This window comes from Callorhinchus milii, unplaced genomic scaffold (genome assembly GCF_018977255.1).
Source record: "Callorhinchus milii isolate IMCB2004 unplaced genomic scaffold, IMCB_Cmil_1.0 Scaffold2, whole genome shotgun sequence".
NCBI classification, from domain to species: Eukaryota; Metazoa; Chordata; class Chondrichthyes; order Chimaeriformes; family Callorhinchidae; genus Callorhinchus; species Callorhinchus milii.
In genome coordinates this window covers 87,360,469-87,379,840 of record NW_024704743.1, presented here as the reverse complement: position 1 = coordinate 87,379,840, position 19,372 = coordinate 87,360,469, and the positions used below count along the sequence as shown (strand labels likewise).

Genomic DNA, 19,372 nt, shown 5'->3' with positions numbered 1-19,372 from the left:
CAATTCGTGATGCAGTGGAATTTTAATAAGAATGTGTGAATAGAAATCCTCAAAAATGCACAGTGCAGACTTTCTTATTCCTAACTCAACTGAAAATGAACAGATGCAAAATTCCATTTAGAAATATTAAAAGGTTCACTGGTTTTAGGGAGAACCTAAGCGAGAGCAATGGGTGCAATGTCAAAAAACTGCTCTAGCCACAAGCCTGCACCTGAAATTCCCACCACTTGTTAAGGCTTTGCTGAAGGTCATTATTAATTTATTGTAGTGATTTGTGCAAATTTCAAGAGCTAAAATAGTAGCAAGCTCCGAATATGAACTTAATAATAATCCTTGCATTTGATATAGTATCTTATCACATCATTGAGCTATGTCAAAGCACTTCACAGAAGTCATTAAGCAACACACTTTTTTTTATTTGGAGGATTGTTAGTCTGGAGACCTGTAAAGTAGTTGTATGGGATCTTTAACATACACCTGAACAGGCAGAAGGGACCACTGTTTCACATCCCTTCTGAATGATGCCATCTCCAACCATGCAGCACTTAGCCGATACTTGAAGTTCAAAGTCCTGATGTGGGGCTTGAATCCACCACCTTCTGACTTTAGATGCAAGAGAATTGAACCAGGCTGACACTAGATTTTTGATGGTGAGCATATCAAAGCAGAAGGGGCAGTAATAATCATTGAGCTGTAGAAAGAGAGAGCGAGGGGGCGCGGCAGATTTAGAGATCAGCAGAGTTGCCATCATATAAGCGGTTACTCTCACAGAAAGGCAGTGCATGAAGAAGTTCTGACTTCCCCAGGAGGTGTACTGAGATGTACCATCTGGTCAATGAAGATCTGCGGAGACAGTCAGTGTTTACTAACACTAATAATGTTTTGCAGGGCTATGGAGAGAGCGCAGGGGAGTGAGATTGATTTGGATAGCTCTTTTCAAAGAACTGGCATAAACACGATGGGCCGAAGGCGTTCTTCTGTGCTGTATAATTCTGTGATTGTATGAATGCTGTGATCACACTACGGCTGGCAGTGAAGGTCTCTGCTACCTTTAGCTGTTATCCATTGGAATGTTCCAGATACCCACAGCAATCTTTTTTAGTTCCAGTTTGTGCAGTATTGCGTTAAGGAGGTTATTGAAGGAATGAATTGTCAGGCGTCTTTGTGGGACAAACTGACTCTCCAATATGTCTACAAAATACACAGTGATCACACTTTACAATATATCGTGAAGGACTTGCCGACTTGCAAACCCTATATTAAAAGCAAGGATTCATTTAATTTATGTGCACCTGACTATATACGTGTAATAATATAATAGTAATCCTTGCATTTGATATAGTGCTTTTCACGTCTTCTAGATGTCTCAAAGCGTTTCACAGATTAGATTGTAAAGTGAATTGACTGTATTTGTGGGCGAAATGTGGCAGCCAATTGCGCACAGCAGTGTCTCACAAACACTCGTGGATTGAAGTGACCAATTTATTATTGTTTTTTCGAGGGATTATTATCAGGTATGTGGAGTATGGAAACGTGCCCAAGGTTTCGCCCTGCCGGGAATCAAACCCAGGTCTCTCGCTCGCAAAGCGAGTGCTCTAACCACTGAGCTACAGGACTCCACAAAAACAAATTGCAACACATTCTTTATAAAACAGCAGGCTGAAATAGTGATTAGATTAATAATGTATACTGTGGCACGGTTTTATAATTATCTTTAGTCAATTAAAATCAAATGATAAGATTAACTTCGGCCATGATTTTACATTAAAAATAATTTGAGGAAAAAAGTAGAGAACACCGACATTTTCAAGATTCTTCCAGTTTTTTAAATGATTTTCACAACCTTGAACTTTACTCAGCAAAATCTTATAAAATGAGAATCATGATTAACCTTCACTTTTCTCTTAAAAGTTAAAAATTAAACTGCACACAATTGGATGGTTAGCAAAGTTAGCAACAAGATTCATTACCGTACAAAATAGAAAAATTGTTAATGTTGCCAAACACCAAATTGCCATTCGTGCTCCCAACACAAACCACATTGCAAATCCAAAGCAGAATGGATATTATGCTGACAATATGCAGATGGTACACAACCACCAGTGAAAAATAGGTAACAAATAAATGCACCATTCACTTTGTCACACAATCATTGATCACACAAAGATAAGGATGGAGAGGTAAGACATTATTTAGAACATCTACTTCCTGGGCATATCTTTAGATTCACCATCATTGATGCTGCATCATGTTACATTTCCATTTTTTTTTCCAGTTGTCCAAATGCTTCCTCTGGAGATAGCAGAGGAATTGATGTGGTGGGTCAAATGCCTACATGCATTCTTTTTGATTATATGCTAATGGGTTTCCTTTCCCCTCCCCCAACCACCACAATGTTCTACTCTCCTTCAAACTTTCATCCAGATTCTTACCAAGTCCACTTTCCTCTATCTCTGCAACATTGTGTGTTCGCCTGGCTCATTGGTAGCACTCTTGACCTCTGAGTCAGAAGGTTGTGGGTTCAAGCCCCACGTTGAGACTTGGAATCACATAGCTGACATTTCAATGCAGCGCTGGGTGTGTTATGTTGTCCGAAGTGCTGTCCTTCGAATAAGATATTAAACCGAGGATCTGCCTGCTTATTCAGGTGGACGTTAAAGGTTCCATGGCACTATTTGAAAAGACTAGGGAGTCCTAGTCAACAATCGCCTAAATAAAATTGGTCACTTACTCCATGGCAATTTGTGGAACATTGCTGTGTGCAAGTGGCTGCCACGTTTCACCCACAAAATACACAGTCAATCCACTTTACAGTATATCTTGTGAAGCTCTTTGAGCCACCTCAACTCTGTGATACCAAATGCAAGCTTTATTATTTTCATCCACCACAATTACTATCATACCCTAAACACAGCCATAATCCTCATCCATGCCATTGTAGCCTCCTAGACTTCTCCAATGCATAGATCGCCAGTGTCCCGTGGACTACCCTCCGCAAGTTACAATTCAACCAGACCTCCTTGGTCTAACTTCTCTGCTGCCCCAAGCTCCCTGACCCATCACCTGTATTCTCACCAGCTCTGTATCTCCCAGACTAAGATCCTAAAATTATGTGAAAGGTGCGATATCAAAAGCAAATTTGATTATCATTACAAGTGCTACAACATTATATTGTGTCACTTGGGGGGGGGGGGGAGCGCAGGTCAACTGGATTTCTAACACATGAGGAAACCCATCACCATGCTTAACAGTATCCAAACCAAACTGAAAATGCCATGGAACCCACCTACACATGGAAATTCCTAATTCAATCACATTTCTGTATTAATTGGATTTCTCAGGTTCAGAAATTGAAATTGGAACCTGAATGTACCTAGGTTGCTTTAACTCCTTATTTGTCTCTACTTTTCGGTATATTTTAACAGGGTTCCTTCATAAGGAATCCAAGTTGCATAAATAAGGATCCCTTCGAGTAATCAGAGGCAAGTTATTGACACCCCATGGGAATCCACTCAAACTCAATCTCGCCCCAGTGAACAGTTCCCATTAGTCCACAGGAATTCTATTGGCGTTTCTTATTAAGATCTGCCTTCAGCCCTGGTTTAGTCTTTAGAAGTGCTTTGTTGGCTTTCTGGGAATAGATATTTTGTATCAGCCTCTTTATCAGTGAATTAAATTGCAACACCTTCTGCAATGTACTGCTTTTGTGTTTTTTGTAGTGCCCATTTGTGCTGCCACATTTGCCTACAAATATACAGTAACTCCATTTCACAGTAAATCCCGTGAAGCGCTTTTGAGACGTCTTTCCAACGTGATAAGGAGTTATACCAAATGCATGGATTATTATTACTTTTAAGTACTAGAACTTAATGGAGTATTTGGGGGAAGTTGGACATAATAGAGCTGTAAATGGAAGTAGTTAGCTCCAGTGGATGAGCTAACACCAGGACAGGCTCAATTGGCCTATGACTTCCAGGAATCAGTGACCCTTTGACATGTGTCAAGAGTTTAAATCCACTGTCCTCTCAGGTCAACAGATAAGATCCCAGCAGTTGGCTACAACATGCTTGTACCATCTGAGCCCTTCAGCTTCCATTATAAGTCAAAGCATTGACACACAGAGAAATAAAACGAAGGAGGGGACAACAAGACAAGTGCTCTGTGTTTCAAAGGAGGACAGAAATCTTAGTATAACCTGACTGCACCGATCGATGTCTGGGCTCTGGTGATCAGATGACTAAACTTGACAAAGAGGAAATAAACACACCATCATCATCATCACTATCCTTCTCCCTCCTGAAATTGGGACAAATGGAGAAGATATTTAAAACACAATCCCATGTGATGCCGTTTATGCAATAGGACCCACTTGTTTTTTGTAAGCTGTTTTTCTGTAAGAACTACAACAATTTTCATTTATGTAGCGGCCTTCATATAAGATAACATCTTGGAGTGCTGTATAGTGGGAGGGTTTGTGACTGAGCAAGGAAGGGGGAAGGGACAGATGATTGGCGCAATTGAAGAGGTAGATTTCCAGGTGGGATTTAAAATCAGATAGAGAGTGTGAGGAGGAAGGATTGAGGTAGTAGTTCCAGAGATTAGAGGCATACTAGGTGAAGGCATGGCTACTGAAGGTGGTGCTGAGCGGTTGGGGGATATCTTAAGCACTCTGAGATGCTACCCTGCGTGGAGGGCACTATATATAGAGCAAGTTGTTATTGTTGTTGGTATATTCTACTTTCTGTGAGAGAAAACCTATTTTCTTCAAAATAGCAGGGCAGTTCAATAACCTTACAAAAATGGTATCACCCGAATAGAGATCTGATTATGTAGATCATTTCAAAATGTCATAATTTCATGATTATTGGCATTGTCCCTATGCTGGCTCAGTTGTGCTCCTAATCAGGCATGAATGCATGCATGACGGAGAAGTGAATAGAGGGGTATGGGAGAGGAGAGGAGATCAAGAGGAGTGTTTATGCTCACGTGGAGCATAAACACTGGCAAAGAGTACAACAACAACTTGCATTTATATAGTGCTCTTTGCACAGGGTAGACGCTCGCAGACTAGTTGGACCAAATGACCTGTTTCTCTGCAGTAATGTTCAAGAGCTATTTGAAAGCACAATGAAACAGGCAGAACAAAATCTGTGGTAAAAGCTGATCAGGTCTCTTTCTCCTCCAGAGTGCTGTGGAATAGTGGGCAGTGGGGTTGAAAAAGTGCTTGAATGTTGAAACCACCTTAGGAACAACTTACGGAACCTGCATGCCCCTGAACTGGAAGACTCAATGTGTCCACACTTACATGTAGCTCCAACCACTTAGCTCTTCAGAGCTGAGGCGTTGCACATTGGCGAGATGTCGAGGGGATACCTGACCAGGATCTTAGGGAAAATGTCATTAAACTTGAACAAAATTCTGGGGTATTCAATGATCACCTGAATGCACAGATGAGGATACAGGACTGAACTCACTTATAAATATCCTTTTTTCCCATCCCAATACAATGAGGTTGAATATGCTGCAATTGCTGACAGAATTTCTCATTAAGGAAACAAGCGTTTCCCATTACCCCACAGAAACTCCGCACTGATACAATCCATTCTCAGAGCAGAGTTTCTGTGAGTTAACGGGACATACTTCCAGGCATCGGAAAGCATCTGCACTCAGAGCAAACTTTGGAAATCATGTAACTTTATGTATTATATGATGTATAATATTACATATTTAAATTGAAAATTTAACACACCCAGTTCACCAGTATTGGAAATGTAGATCGGAAAGGTATGTGAGTGTCGAGAATAGAAATGTATTAAATCAAAAAGGTGTGGCTGTATTCAAACTGAGATCCTGTTCAACACTGGCTCTCATTGAAGACAGTGACAGTCACCGTGCTACATGTTATTGAGAATACTCACAATTAAATATTGAAAGAACAAATCTTGAAGAGGGAGAAGTCGGGGAAATGTAATCAAGAAAAGTACATTCAATATGATTCAAACAGGTTGTTATGGAACAACTAACAGCTTCCCGCAGTGCAAATACAGCAAAAGGAAATGCAGAGATTCTGGTTTTATTAAGTGAGATGTGGAATCCTGGGAGATCCAGGAGGTGCATTCTTTGGACGAGACTTTAAACTGAGGCCCGGTCGGTCTATTTAGGTGGATCCTATGGCACTGTTCATACAGAGAAGGGAATTTCTCCTGATGGTCTGGCCAACAATCTTCTCAAATAAAATTGGCCATTCATTCCATGGGTGTTTGCTGGACATAGTTCACTTCATTTTACAGTATATTCTGTGAAGCGCTTTGAGACGTCTAGAAATCGTGAATTATTATTTCAAATATAAGTATTATTATTAGTAGTAGAACCTGTTGTATGGAAATTGTTTGACAATACAGCACAAGGCATAAACTAAATGATAACACTAATCAGTGATGAGCTTGGTTAAATTTAAGTAGCTTGCTGAACACACATCCTGATTTTACAAAGTGGTACATGCAACTTGCAATTAACAAGTCCACCACTTGTCCACCTACAACAACAACAACTTACACTTGTCGGAAAGACGTCCCAGGGCGCTAGACAGTCAAGGTTTTTCGGACACAAGCTGGGAGTTGGGTTCAGGAGGGGTGGAGGGCAAAGGGGTGGGGGTGGGAGGGTGGCCAGAGGAGATCTTTAGATAAGGCTTGAAGGAGGCAAGAGAGGGGGTGAGGCAGAGAAATTGTGGGATAGAGTTCCAGAGTGTGGGGGCAGAGATGCTGAATGCCCGACCGCCAATGGTGGGGTGGGAAGGGCGGGCGCCCTGAAGCAGGCCAGTGTCTGCCGATTGGACGGGGCGGACAGACTGATATAGGGTTAGGAGGTTGGAGAGGTAAGAGGGAGCAAGACCATGGAGGCTTACAACACAGATGGAGTGTGGATTCCTTCCACTACAATTGTGTGGAAGCTGGTTGGTGCACGTGTGGAGAGCAGGCACCGTGAATTTGGAAGTGTTGACTGACTATCACAGCCCTGTGTTATATAATAATCCTTGCATTTTGATATAGCGCTTTTCACGTCGGGAGGACATCCCAAAGCGCTTCACAGAACACACTGTAAAGTGAATTGACTGTATATTTGTGGGCGAACACGGCAGCCAATTGCGCACAGCAATGTCCCACAAACAGTCGTAGATCGAAAATGATCAATTTATTATTGTTTTTGGTTTTGGAGGGATTATTATTAGGTGTGTGGAGTAAGGAAACTTGCCCAAGGTTTCGCCCTGCCTGGAATTGAACCCAGGACTCTCACTTGCAAAGCAAGTGCTCTAACCACTGAGCTACAGGACTCCACAAGTCCTGTAAAAGTGGGTTGGGATTTAAGGATCCCAACTACCACCTTATAATGGGCTCCATTGCATCTCTTAATAATAAGGGAATCCTGAGAGTTTTGGTCAAAAAATGGTATCCCCTTAATCTTATGTAGCAAATTAACAGTTTTGCAAAGGTCATAATATTATCTTAATGTTTTCAAAAACAAAACAATTCAATTTGCATTTTGGTGGCAGACTGGATAGGAATCAACCTGCAGGTACCTGTTTTTTTCTTGCGTTACTTGACCTCATTTCAACAATTTGCATTTATGTAGTGCCCTTCACATGGGATGATGTCCAGGAGTGCTTAACAATGGCACAGTTTGGCAGTAACTGGAGAGTGCTGTATTATCTTAGGTACCATCTTTCAGAGACATTAAGCGTGATGAGATGCCGTCCAGTGTTAAAGTAAAGTCCTGCCTGCCTGTCCAAATGGATGGTAAAAATGCCATGATATTATTTGAAAAGAGAAGGAAGTTCCTCCTATTGGTCAAACTATCAGTCCTCCGGATAAATTGGCAATTAACCTCGCGGCTGTTTGTTGGGTATTGCTGGTGCAATTGGCTGCTGTATTTGCCTTCAAAAACAGTCACTACACCTCACATGAATTTTTTGTGAAGCAGAGATATTGCAACGTGAAAAGGCGCTGTAAGAACTCAAATTCTTTCTTTCTACTTTTGAGAGGAATAGATTATTTTGTAAAAAAAAGGACCAAATAATAATTAATAAAAAAAATGTTGAAATGCTAGATTAAAAAAAAATGACTTATGGGAAAGAGAGCCTCTGTAAACTGCACCTGCCAGCTGGGATTCACATGCACTTTTCCATAGTAACCAGCGCTTTCTAACCTGACTGCAGCTGACAACAGGGTCATTTCAAGAGCACTCCACAGACTCAGCCAGGCTCCATTTTCTGCAATTCCCGGGGACCTAAGGTCGGCTATAGAGACTGAAGGATCGATAGAAACGATAGCACTGTCAGGTGGGTCAGTCCTCAGTGGCCGTGGAGCGGGACACTGGCCACCGGCTTATGCAATTCAAGTTAAGGGAGAGCAGCACAGCACTGTCACTGAATTACAATCTGGGGGGAAAATGTCAGACTGCCCTGGATCTGGCTTTCCCCACAAATCACAATAAGTTGGGAGTTAATTTTGAAGACTTGTACAAACAACATGATCTTTTGCTGTCACTTACCATGTATTCCATAGTCCCCTTGGGCTTCTGAAAAGACATTCGCCGTGCATCCTTCTTCTCTGGGGTCTTCTTCTGGCCGGTATCTGAAAGCAGACGAGGCAAGGTGCGGGTTAATTCCATGCTGGTTTCTTTCTCGACTGGTCAGGCACTGCTGAATCCGGTTCAGCCGAGAGGCAACTCTTGACAGCCAGAAGGTTGGATGCTGTGCCCTCTGTCTCGAACACACACATTCACTCATTCGCCACAGGCTGACTACAGTCACTTCTCATAGGCAAGCAGGTTCCCGATGCCTGAAAGAAGCTTCCCTTCTTCCCTTGCCCTGACCACAACACAGCTCTTCCCTGAGATCTCGAAAGAGATCGACAAAAAAAGGCGTTTGACAGCTGCTGGCATCCATGGAGCTTAATCAATACTGAAGAGTTTGAATGACTTCACACATATCAGGAGGGGTTTGCATTAATTACAAATGCACAGCTCCAGCATTTAATTGAATCCATTCTGTATTCTGGCCGCCTGAAAGCTGCGTTTCCGATAGGAGCTCTCATTCCTGCTCTTAACCCCTCACAGCACTGAACTTCCACTGCAGTCTGCACACATAGTATCAGACCTCCTCTATAGAGATTTTCAGATCACTTAAAGCTGCACTACCCATAGTTACTTTTATAAACCGAGGCTCCGCCAACCTGCATCTTTACGTGAAAAGGATCCCAAAATTTCAACAACTTGCATACATATAGCACCCCTCATGCAGGGTAGCAACCAGAACGCCAAATAAATTTCAATTTATATGCATGGTTGTGCTCAGAGTTAACTATTAACAAAACAACCTACCAATAGGAATAAAACATTCAGCCTAACCGTATACTTTAAAAGGACATAAATAAAGGCTTTGCAAAGTTGTCCAACATACAACATGATAATATAAATCAATATGCTACAATACTATTTAATCAGTGAGTAATTGCACCAGTATGGAAGTGCCTAACCAACTTCAATCTCCCTCCTCTCCTATCTCTCCCTTTAGGTGACTTTATGAAGCCTGAATGAACTTCAATATAAATATAAAGGAATGCTGCCTATGTACACTCCTCTAATTAAAGCAACTGGTAATTGCATTCATTTCTGGACACACAAAAGCAAATAGATGGATCAGAATTTACACCGGGGAGAATAAGTGGGTACTTAGCAAGCTCTATAATTCACTGAGCTTGACATTTCAGGCACGGTCATGGTTTGATGTTTGCAGTTGCCTTAACTACATTTGTTACTGCATTTAGAAGTGTAGAAGTGATGCTGTGGAATCATCTTGTTTTTGTGGTTTGGTGAAGCCAGCAGACAGGCAGACAAATTGCACAAACTGCATTTTTACAGTAGCTGGAGAGGTACGGGGAGGTGGGGCAAAAACAGCCCACCCACCCCATACCAGACAACAATAACCACCACTGCCACAACAACTTCCATTTATATAGCAGCCTTCATGTAGTTGAACGGGATTGGATACTGAGCATGGGAGAAGGGGGAGAGAGGAGATTACATACACTCACCCTGAGTATCCAGCCTATTTGTAGCGTGGGTTTTTGAACCTACTTTATAGGCTTTATGTGCAGAGTTAATGGCAAGTGAATGGGAAGCTGAATTTTGCACTGCAAAATAAATGCACTAAAACAAAATAATCCTTGCATTTGATACAGTGCCTTTCACATTGAGAAGATGACTGAAAGAGTTTCACAGGATTCACTGCAAAGTGTAGTGACTGTATTTTTATAGGCAAATGATAATAATTAACACTGGATAATCAAAAATCAATCACAATAACAGCTCAGGGCCTTTCATGGTAAGGCCCATATTCCAAAATGTTTTACATGCAGGATATGAAGTTATAGAAAAAAAAGGCCCAAAATTTCACCTAGTCTTAGCCTGCAAGGCTATTTTGTCCTTAAAATGTAAGATTGTACAGAATTGCAGAATTAAAAAAAACAACCTTAATTTGACTTCATTACATTATGTCTGAATTCAAGAATATTCCACAAGTCTGGGCTCTGAAGTTTCCAGTCCAGAGAAAATGTTAAACTCTTTAAACATTCCTCACAGACACTCGTTTGGTCACAGTTCTTGCCAATACTGGCAACACCATTGCTGTACTTGTTAGCTGCCTTTGATAGCTGGAAACAGGCAAGGAATGAATATGACCAATAGATGTCGGTGTGACTGCAGCATCTCCAGAATGGTGTGACATTTGCTCACTGCCCATATAGAGTTTGCAGCAATAAATCAATCATCTGGATTCAGATCAGTATGCTGATAATAATAATCCTTGCATTTGATATAGCGCTTTATCACATCTTCGAGATGTCTCAAAGTGCTTATGATGGTCAAATAAGGCTGTCTACATAGATCAGCTGTGCAATCAATTTGAAAGAGTGAATCCTTTAAATTATCATGTTTGTAGTACAGTATATAAATGGGACAAAATAAAAACCCATGTGAAATCCTGTTCCAAAAACAATAAACTACGGCCTTGCTGAGCATCCCTCGCCCCCACCATCTGGCCAAGCCTTCAGCAACTGTACCACCAATCTCTGGAACTCCCTCCCTATAGCCTCTCCCCATCTCTATCCATCTTTAAATCCAGCCTAATAAACTACCTCTTCATTCACTCATGCAGTCACCTCCCCCTTCCCTCTTTGTGGAATCCCGTAGCGTAGTGATTAGCGCGCTCGCCTCACAAGAGAGAGGACTCAGGTTCAAGTCTGGGCGGGGCGAAACCTTAAGCAACTTTCCTTTCTCCACATGCCCTTGTTTATCTAGCAATAAGTAGGAACCCAGTTGTTACTCGTTTACTTCTTAACAACTTCAAATAAAGCAGATTTATTTTCCAATCTAATACTGCACACAGAATAGGCTGTTCCTTCATCCTCCAACCATCATAGTAAAGTACCATTAATCTTTGATATAATTACTTAGCAAACAATATTTACTCACTTACTCACTCCCCTCTTTCAAGGTAGTTCTCAAAACGTACCTCTGACTGTTCTTTCGGTCATCTTTCCCCTCCTCACTCCTGTCCACCTCCACCCTCAGCTGTGGTAGTCAGGCAGAATTTCAAGCGCTTTGGGAGGTCATCCCGGCATAAAAGGCATTGTATAAGTGTAAATATGTATTGTAAATTGTAATGCATATTTACAGGGAAGGGAAGGGAGTTCTTGTGATTCCAGTTTTAAAGAAGTAGGAGCAAGGCTAAGTGACAAGAACACTTGTTTATTTCATACCAGGTTTACACATCAAGATAGATTGCATCACCCCGACAAGAGTATGCTGCACTGTAGAGTTTCACCACTTATCACTGCTATTCACAGAATGATGGCATGGAAGTAAGAATTATATTACAGAATGTACAGCAATCCAATGTACAGAATGTCAATGTAATCCACATTTAGCACAACAATTTGGTTGAGGGTTCACAATGACTTCCTCTAGTAACACATATTTTGAGTGACCCACGGCTGCATTAAGCAATAGTGAAACTTTTTTTTAAAAGAAGTAAAATTGTACACATATACTAACAAGGAACAACTGAAAATGCTTGCAATTTTTTTTGTTCAGTTTATTAGCAATACTGAACATTGTAATGGTATTTAAATACAGTTTGCACAAGCCAACAAGACTGAAACTGCAATAGAGAATGGTTCAAAGTTCAACCTGGGATTTTATTTACTCTGCATTTAGCTTTAAGGATATTCCGGGTCCCCACAGAACCTGTCCTGTTTACATTGCAGACGGGAATCAAAACCATCAACACAGACACACCTCAGCAGATGTGAACACTTGCAACTTGAAAGCATTGCCCAGTAACTTTCAAGTCGCAGGTTGTGATCTTTCGATTTACAGGCCATGAGCATTCCCTGATTAGCCTCTTGAGGTGGGCTTGAGCTCTTCAGCTAAATTTTCCCAGAGCTTTTAAAAAACCACGGAAGCCAGCACAACTCATGGCAGTGAGAGACACCATTCAGCTCTCTGTCTTAGGTGCTTTGGAGCTCCGGAGTGACTTTGGGACACACATGGTAACTGCCTCTGGAAGCATCAGCGCTGCCTCAGTTATATTGCACACTGATGCTGCAATATAAACGTGGCATTAATTGAATCATTCAGTCAGTGTGATTTCCCTTGTAAAAGAGGCTTCCCAGGGGAACTGTATTAAGAGGCCTCACTATAACATGCAGTTCCCCTTTGCTTTCTTACCCACAGACCATCTACCAATATTTTACTCATTCAATCAGAATGGCTGCCGGACACTAATTGAAATGTTCACTTAATTAGGTGACAAGGAAAGAGACTGCAGTTTATAGTTTACTGAGACAGGGTGAGATAATAGATGATGACCTGTGGGATAAATACCTAAACAAACTCTCCCAATGACAGGACCTAGAATGCATGAATGGCCTTCTCAAGAATTTTGGATGGGAACTCAGTCTATCCCATCCCACCCCATCCTATTACTGTTTTTTTGAGCTATGGGTAGTTACAGCTTTGAAACTATGTGCACTGAAATTTACATGCTATAAGAAATGTCCAGTTACATAGTTTTATATCAAACACTTACAGATTTTTCTATCTCGCCCACCCACCTGCGCACAACCTCATCCAATGTTATTATCAAAGCTGTACACAGCAACATTATTACATTTTGCCATAAATTTCAATAGGTGGAATTACATCAAATGTTAACTCCTACGCAATTCTGCTTCTCTTGATTTTTTAAAAGGAAATCTGAGTAGTGACAGCGAACCTCTAGTTTCAATTCCCTGCAGGATATTATTCAAAGAACATCCAGCGGTTTCATTACAATAGTGCTTACCATTGCTTCAATTGAACAGACCTATTCATATATGTACAGGGGGACCAAAAAGTTGTGATACCATTACAATATCTGATAAATCTTAAAGAAATGATGATATTTTTGTGTTGGTTTTGATAATCCGGGAACTTTACGACTTTTTGGTCACCTTGTATGAGCTATAGGGTTCATGGTTGTGGAGTCCTGTAGCTCTGTGGTTAGAGCACTCGCTTTGCAAGTGAGAGACCTGAGTTCAATTCCAGGCAGGGCGAAACCTTGGGCAAGTTTCCTTACTCCACACGCCTAATAATAATCCCTCCAAAACCAAAAACAATAATAAATTGGTCATTTTCAATCTACGACTGTTTGTGGGACATTGCTGTGCACAATTGGCTGCCGTGTTCACCCACAAATATACAGTCAATTCACTTTACAGTGTGTTCTGTGAAACGCTTTGGGACGTCCTCCCGACGTGAAAAGCACTATATCAAATGCAAGGATTATTATTATTATTATTAGAAACATTCATTATGTTCATTTTTAGGTCGGCTGGCTCTGGCCGCTTGTTTGTCCCTCGTCCCCTCCGCTACACCATCAGTGGCCATGCCTTCAGCCACTACGCCCCGACAATCTGAAACTCTCTCCCTCAAACCCTCCGCCTCGTCCACTCACCCCACTTTCAAATCCAGCCTAAAGATCGCGCTTGCAGTAACCTCCCACTTCGCTCTCCCCCTGGCTCGGTGTCAGACTCCACCACTGTCAAGTCCTGTGGGAAGCAAGTTGTTGTGGTTCTTGTAGAACCAACAGACCAAATGGTGCAACTGGTCCAGGCCAGTGTTTATAATCTGCACAACCCTTTACACATTCTAATCCCCCCCCCACCACTGGTATCTTTATTTGTCCATCTGCTTGATATATAAATCAACTTTCCTCTTAAATGCAGTGATGTTTTTAAGTTTCGACCACGACTTCTGCAGTGAGTTCTACATTCTCACTACTCTCTGTGTAAAGGGGTTCCTCCTAAATTTTCATTTGATCTGGTGGGGCCTATCTTATATCTAATGCCGCCAGTTATGGACTCACTAACAAGTTGGAACAGTCTATTTATGTTCACCTTTATTTAAAAGCTTCATAATTTTAAATAGCTCTATCAGGTCCTCTCTCAAACAACTTAACTTCGAGACAGCTCTAACCTGTCTATCTTCCCTGATAGTCGTACCTTCTTAACTTTGATAATATCATAGTATATCTTCTATGCATTCTCTCTGTGGATTCCTGTAGCTCAGTGCTTAGAGCACAAGCCTTGCAAGCAAGAGATCTAGGTTCAATTCCCTGCAGGGCGAATTGTTGGGCAAGTTTCTTTACTCAACACGCCTCTGTTTATCAAGCAATAAGTAGGAACCCGGTTGTTAGTCGATTGGCAGATTGCTTTTCCAGGGGTAATAATTCCTTAAAAAAACAATTATAATAAATTGGTCATTTCAATGCATGACTGTTTGTGGGACACTGCTACGCACAATTGGCTGTCTTGATTTGCCCACAAAGTATACAGTCAATTCACTTTACAGTATATTCTGTGAAGCGCTTTGAGACATCTCGAAGACGTGATTAGGCGTTCTATTAAATGCAAGGATTATTATTGTTGCCTGTGGTATGATAACCAGAGGTGGACCGAAAATGTGCTTGAAACAAGGTTTTATATAAATGTAACGTTACTTCCTTGCTTTTAAATTCTATTCTTCTCGATTCCATTTGAATTCTTTATGATCTTGTCTAACCATGTTGCTATTTTTAGCAACTAATTTAGCAACTCCATATCTCTTTGCACATCTATCTCTCTTTGGCTCTTAGGTATAAACTGCTTCAAGGGAAATCACTTCATATTTCTCTATACTGAACTTCATCTGCTATTTATCCACTCATTCTGCAAGCCTGTTTGCCTCTGAGACAATGATAGAGAAAAAAACCATGAAATCCAAAAGGATTCAAATGGCCTCGATATTTACAGGCTGCATAAGTGACCAAGTTAAAAGATATTCTGTCATGTTGATTCTCAGGCGTCTCGAGCATTGCACTTTTGCACAATCTTTTGGGTGTAAGATTATGTTTGATCAGAAAGAGCAAATAGATTATGTTTAAATCAGCTGCTGGGGTGTCAAACAATGATGGAAGTCCAGAGAAGTTTTGATGCGCCCAATTCAAGTTTACTGATGGTTACTTGAATTTTAATCGGTTGTCCTCACTCGTGGTCAATGCTACCTTAAATACACTGCTGCATTTCACCAGTAGGCAGGAACAATTTTTTAGAAACATTGAAAACCAATGTTAAATCGAATCTCAGTTCAGTTGTTAGAGGGCATGAATTAACAGTAGAAAGCAGCCATGTATTCAGCAGTAAATTAACTCCCTCAGATGGACCAAGTGACTGATATGGGAAATTGAAAAGGTAACACTGGTACATTGGGTGGTGGGGGACTCTATTCTGAGGTTTGGAGTGAACAACATTGTTGGGGAGAAATGGAGGGAAGTTCAGACTGTACCTTAATGCTTGGGAGCTAACCCTGGAGAGCTTGATGGTTATATTGGGTGTGCAAATGAGAAAATGTTCAATTCTCCAGTACTAACATCATTCAACTTGATGGGCACAAAATTCACCAAAACAATAAAAACAAAACCTGAGACACTATCGCATATAATTAAGGAGCTGGGAATAACGTCAGAGAGATGCTTGCAGCAGCTGATTTACAGCTCATCTTTATGTACCAACACATCTTCCAATAAATAACTTCATCTTGCAAACTGGTCAAAGATCAACGTGCCTGAGCGCAGATGAGCTGATGTGTGCACCGACAAACTAAAACAAGTTTAAAAAAAATCAGAAAAGCAGGATGAACAACGGAAGATAAAATTGCAGTGTCTCTGCATCGATCTACAGTGACTCGAAAATGTGGACAACCATGTCAATCAATAATAAACAATTAAACCAAAGCACGAAGTTTGTGAGCTAAGTTGCATACCTTGTAATGCTCCTCAACCGCATTTCTTTTTTTAAAAAAATACCCTACATTTCACAACATCGGTGACCTTCATAACCAACCAACCATCAAAATCTCATAAATCCTACAAGCAGCAGCCACAGATTAGCAGTTTGTTAAAAATGTGTGGCTGATGCCACTGGATTTTATATCTAATGCACTGAATAATTTAACAAACAAATGGTTCACTTTACGCGACCAGCCACATTACAATTTTACTGCAACAAGTTCATCACATAAAACGAGGAAGCGAAAAAGAAGAAGACAATTATTATAATAATAATAATAATCCTTGCATTTGATATAGCGCCTTTCACGTCGGGAGGACGTCCCAAAGCGCTTCACAGAACACACTGTAAAGTGAATTGACTGTATATTTGTAGGGGAACGCGGCAGCCAATTGCGCACAGCAATGTCCCACAGTCGTAGATTGAAAATGACCAATTTATTATTGTTTTTGGTTTTGGAGGGATTATTATTAGGCGTGTGGAGTAAGGAAACTTGCCCAAGGTTTCGCCCTGCCTGGAATTGAACTCAAGTCTCTCACTTACACTCAGCTTCAGGACTCCACAAACTACTTGCATTTGAATGCTGGGGTCAATTTAGTGTATCTTTATTTTTTAACGCATCAAATGCACTTATCGTGTTTTGAGACCAGCACTATGTGAACAATTACTTACCCCAAAATATAATACAGTAAAATAAAATAGCAAAATTTTAAGAAGTAACTGCAGTTATGCTCTGCATAAATAGCCCTATTTTGAGGGAGTTTATTTTTGGTCAGCAGATGTGTAGAAACCCATCATCACCATATTTAAGAGTATCCATAACAGATTGGGTTCCATATATGTAGGTCACCTTCACATGGAATTGCCCTGTATCTGGAATAGTGTGTACTCTATCCATGGATGCAGGCTGATTACCTAATTTCAGAGAATATTAGACACAGGTTTGGTGAGAATTTGGGCATTAGGGATACTGTTACTGTTTAACCAGCTAAAACCACATAGGTTACGAGTAAGCCCACTCACAGCACTACTTGTCCAACTAGTAGCACCTTATCCATGAGGGCTTGCAGGGTTAACATGAGCCAAGTGCAAAGATTTTGCTTCCAGTGATTACCTTGTCACTCCAAGCATTGGAGTACTGCACACCTACCGGCTCAGACACCGGACTACCAAGACTACCACAAAGGAATGACTCAATTCTGACATTCTGCTGCCAAACAGGTCATCTTTGGAACCCAAGGAGACCTGCTTACTGTGGGGAGAAGAAGTGGTAAATAAAGAGAGTGAGAAAGAGAAGACGCGTAGAAGATGCCAAGCTTAGAGACCCTTAGCTAAGCATCTTTATATCCACCCTAATACCTTCAATAAGGTCTAATTTGTAGTATTTTTAAATTCTGTTAGTTCCCATTGACCTCTGGGAACACTGGTCCAAAGCAGACAGATGAGACTGGATTTCTTGTGGGTTGGCATGACAAGTTCCCCCACCTCCTCCCCACAACCGCCCTCCACCTCGCATCCCCCCATATCCCACCCCACCATTTGCCAAACTCCTCATTAAAAAATCCATTTTAGAAACGTCACAAATTAGACCGCAATGTAAAGTGTATATTTAATCCAGATCTGGAGCATATACTGAAAGGTGCAGCATTCAGCCGCAGATCAATATCCAGCCAATAGCTGGACCCAAATGGACTGCTGGACTGCTATAAGCAATTGCTTTCTGAGTTCAAAACAATTCCAACTAGAACCTGCATGACCTTTTGTATTCAACGCAGCAGCAACGTACACAAAATGGCTTTGAAGTTTAAAGCATGCCTGTGGATAATCTATCTGGGGCATCCAAAAGTTTTTTTTTGTTGAAAGCCTGAGCTCAAAGCTGATTCTCACAAAACGCTGTGTTCCAATTTCAAACAGAATGAAAGTAACCTAATACTAGTAGGAGCATGACTGTGGCAGAGATAGAGACTTCTAAATTAATTTCATTTTGGAACATTTGCTGAAACATTTATGAAAAAAAATTCTCATGCCCTAAGGCTATTACAGTGCTATCAGTGGTCCAACGCGCTGGGTATTATCTTAATGTCTAGTATAACCAGTCCAGCGGCAGTTTCAATGGTTTGCCTCGCTATGATCCAGACAACAGAGGTTCCTGTGCATAAATTAGTTTGCACAAACTCTCTTGAAAATAAAAAGCATCACTGATACACTCCATGGTAATGCTCTACAGATATTATTTTAACTCCTTTGCTGTCAGGCTGGGTAATGCTATACAAGTTCTCCCAATTATGTTTCCGATACTCAAGGTATATTAGCAGAAAGGAAAAGAGAAAGTCGTTCGCAATACTTACAAACATTTTTTTAAAAAAACGGGTAATAATTGTGAAGTAAGTTAGTTAGGAGCGTTTTAAAATCAGGCAGCCCTTCAATCATGGCAATCCCAGCGGTAAGGGGCCAGTGTTTTATCATCACCATTAGTTGTGGCTTTTGCCTGTTAATTTTGATCTTACGCCCCAAAGCCTCAAGTTCCATTGGCAGAGACTATTGATTACATGGTGGGAGAATATTTAAACACAAGAATACAGATATACTGAATTGCAGCACAGGACTGGAGCATGAGAGGGGAATGGTTAGGCATACACATACTTGCACAAAACACAACAGTTAACAAGGACAATCCACGGATTAAAAGAGAAATGTGAAGGTTCAGGAATAAACCACATTTCAGTCAACCTTCATATCGACTTCAAGATCCTCACACTCATTTCAAATCCCTTCACTCGCTGGCATCTCCCTACCTCTCTGACCTCCTCACTCCCCAATCCACCATCTCCACTCGACTAGCACTGGCCTCCTGCTCGTCCCTCGCATCCTCTGCCCCACCATCGAAGTTGCACTTTCAGCCACTACGCCCCGAAACTCTGAAACACTCTCCCTCTATCCCTCCGCCT

At 41.1% G+C, this 19,372-nt stretch overlaps 1 protein-coding gene across 2 annotated transcripts in view; it reads right to left on the bottom strand.

Annotated features, from left to right (window-relative positions):
* oxr1a (oxidation resistance 1a) overlaps window positions 1–19,372 on the bottom strand; it is a 270,847-nt gene that overhangs the window by 90,912 nt on the left and 160,563 nt on the right. For both annotated transcript variants that reach the window (XM_007902691.2, XM_007902692.2), the window contains exon 4: window positions 8,548–8,630. In XM_007902691.2, coding sequence (XP_007900882.1) covers window positions 8,548–8,630 — 83 coding nt within the window. The remainder of the gene's footprint in view (window positions 1–8,547; window positions 8,631–19,372) is intronic.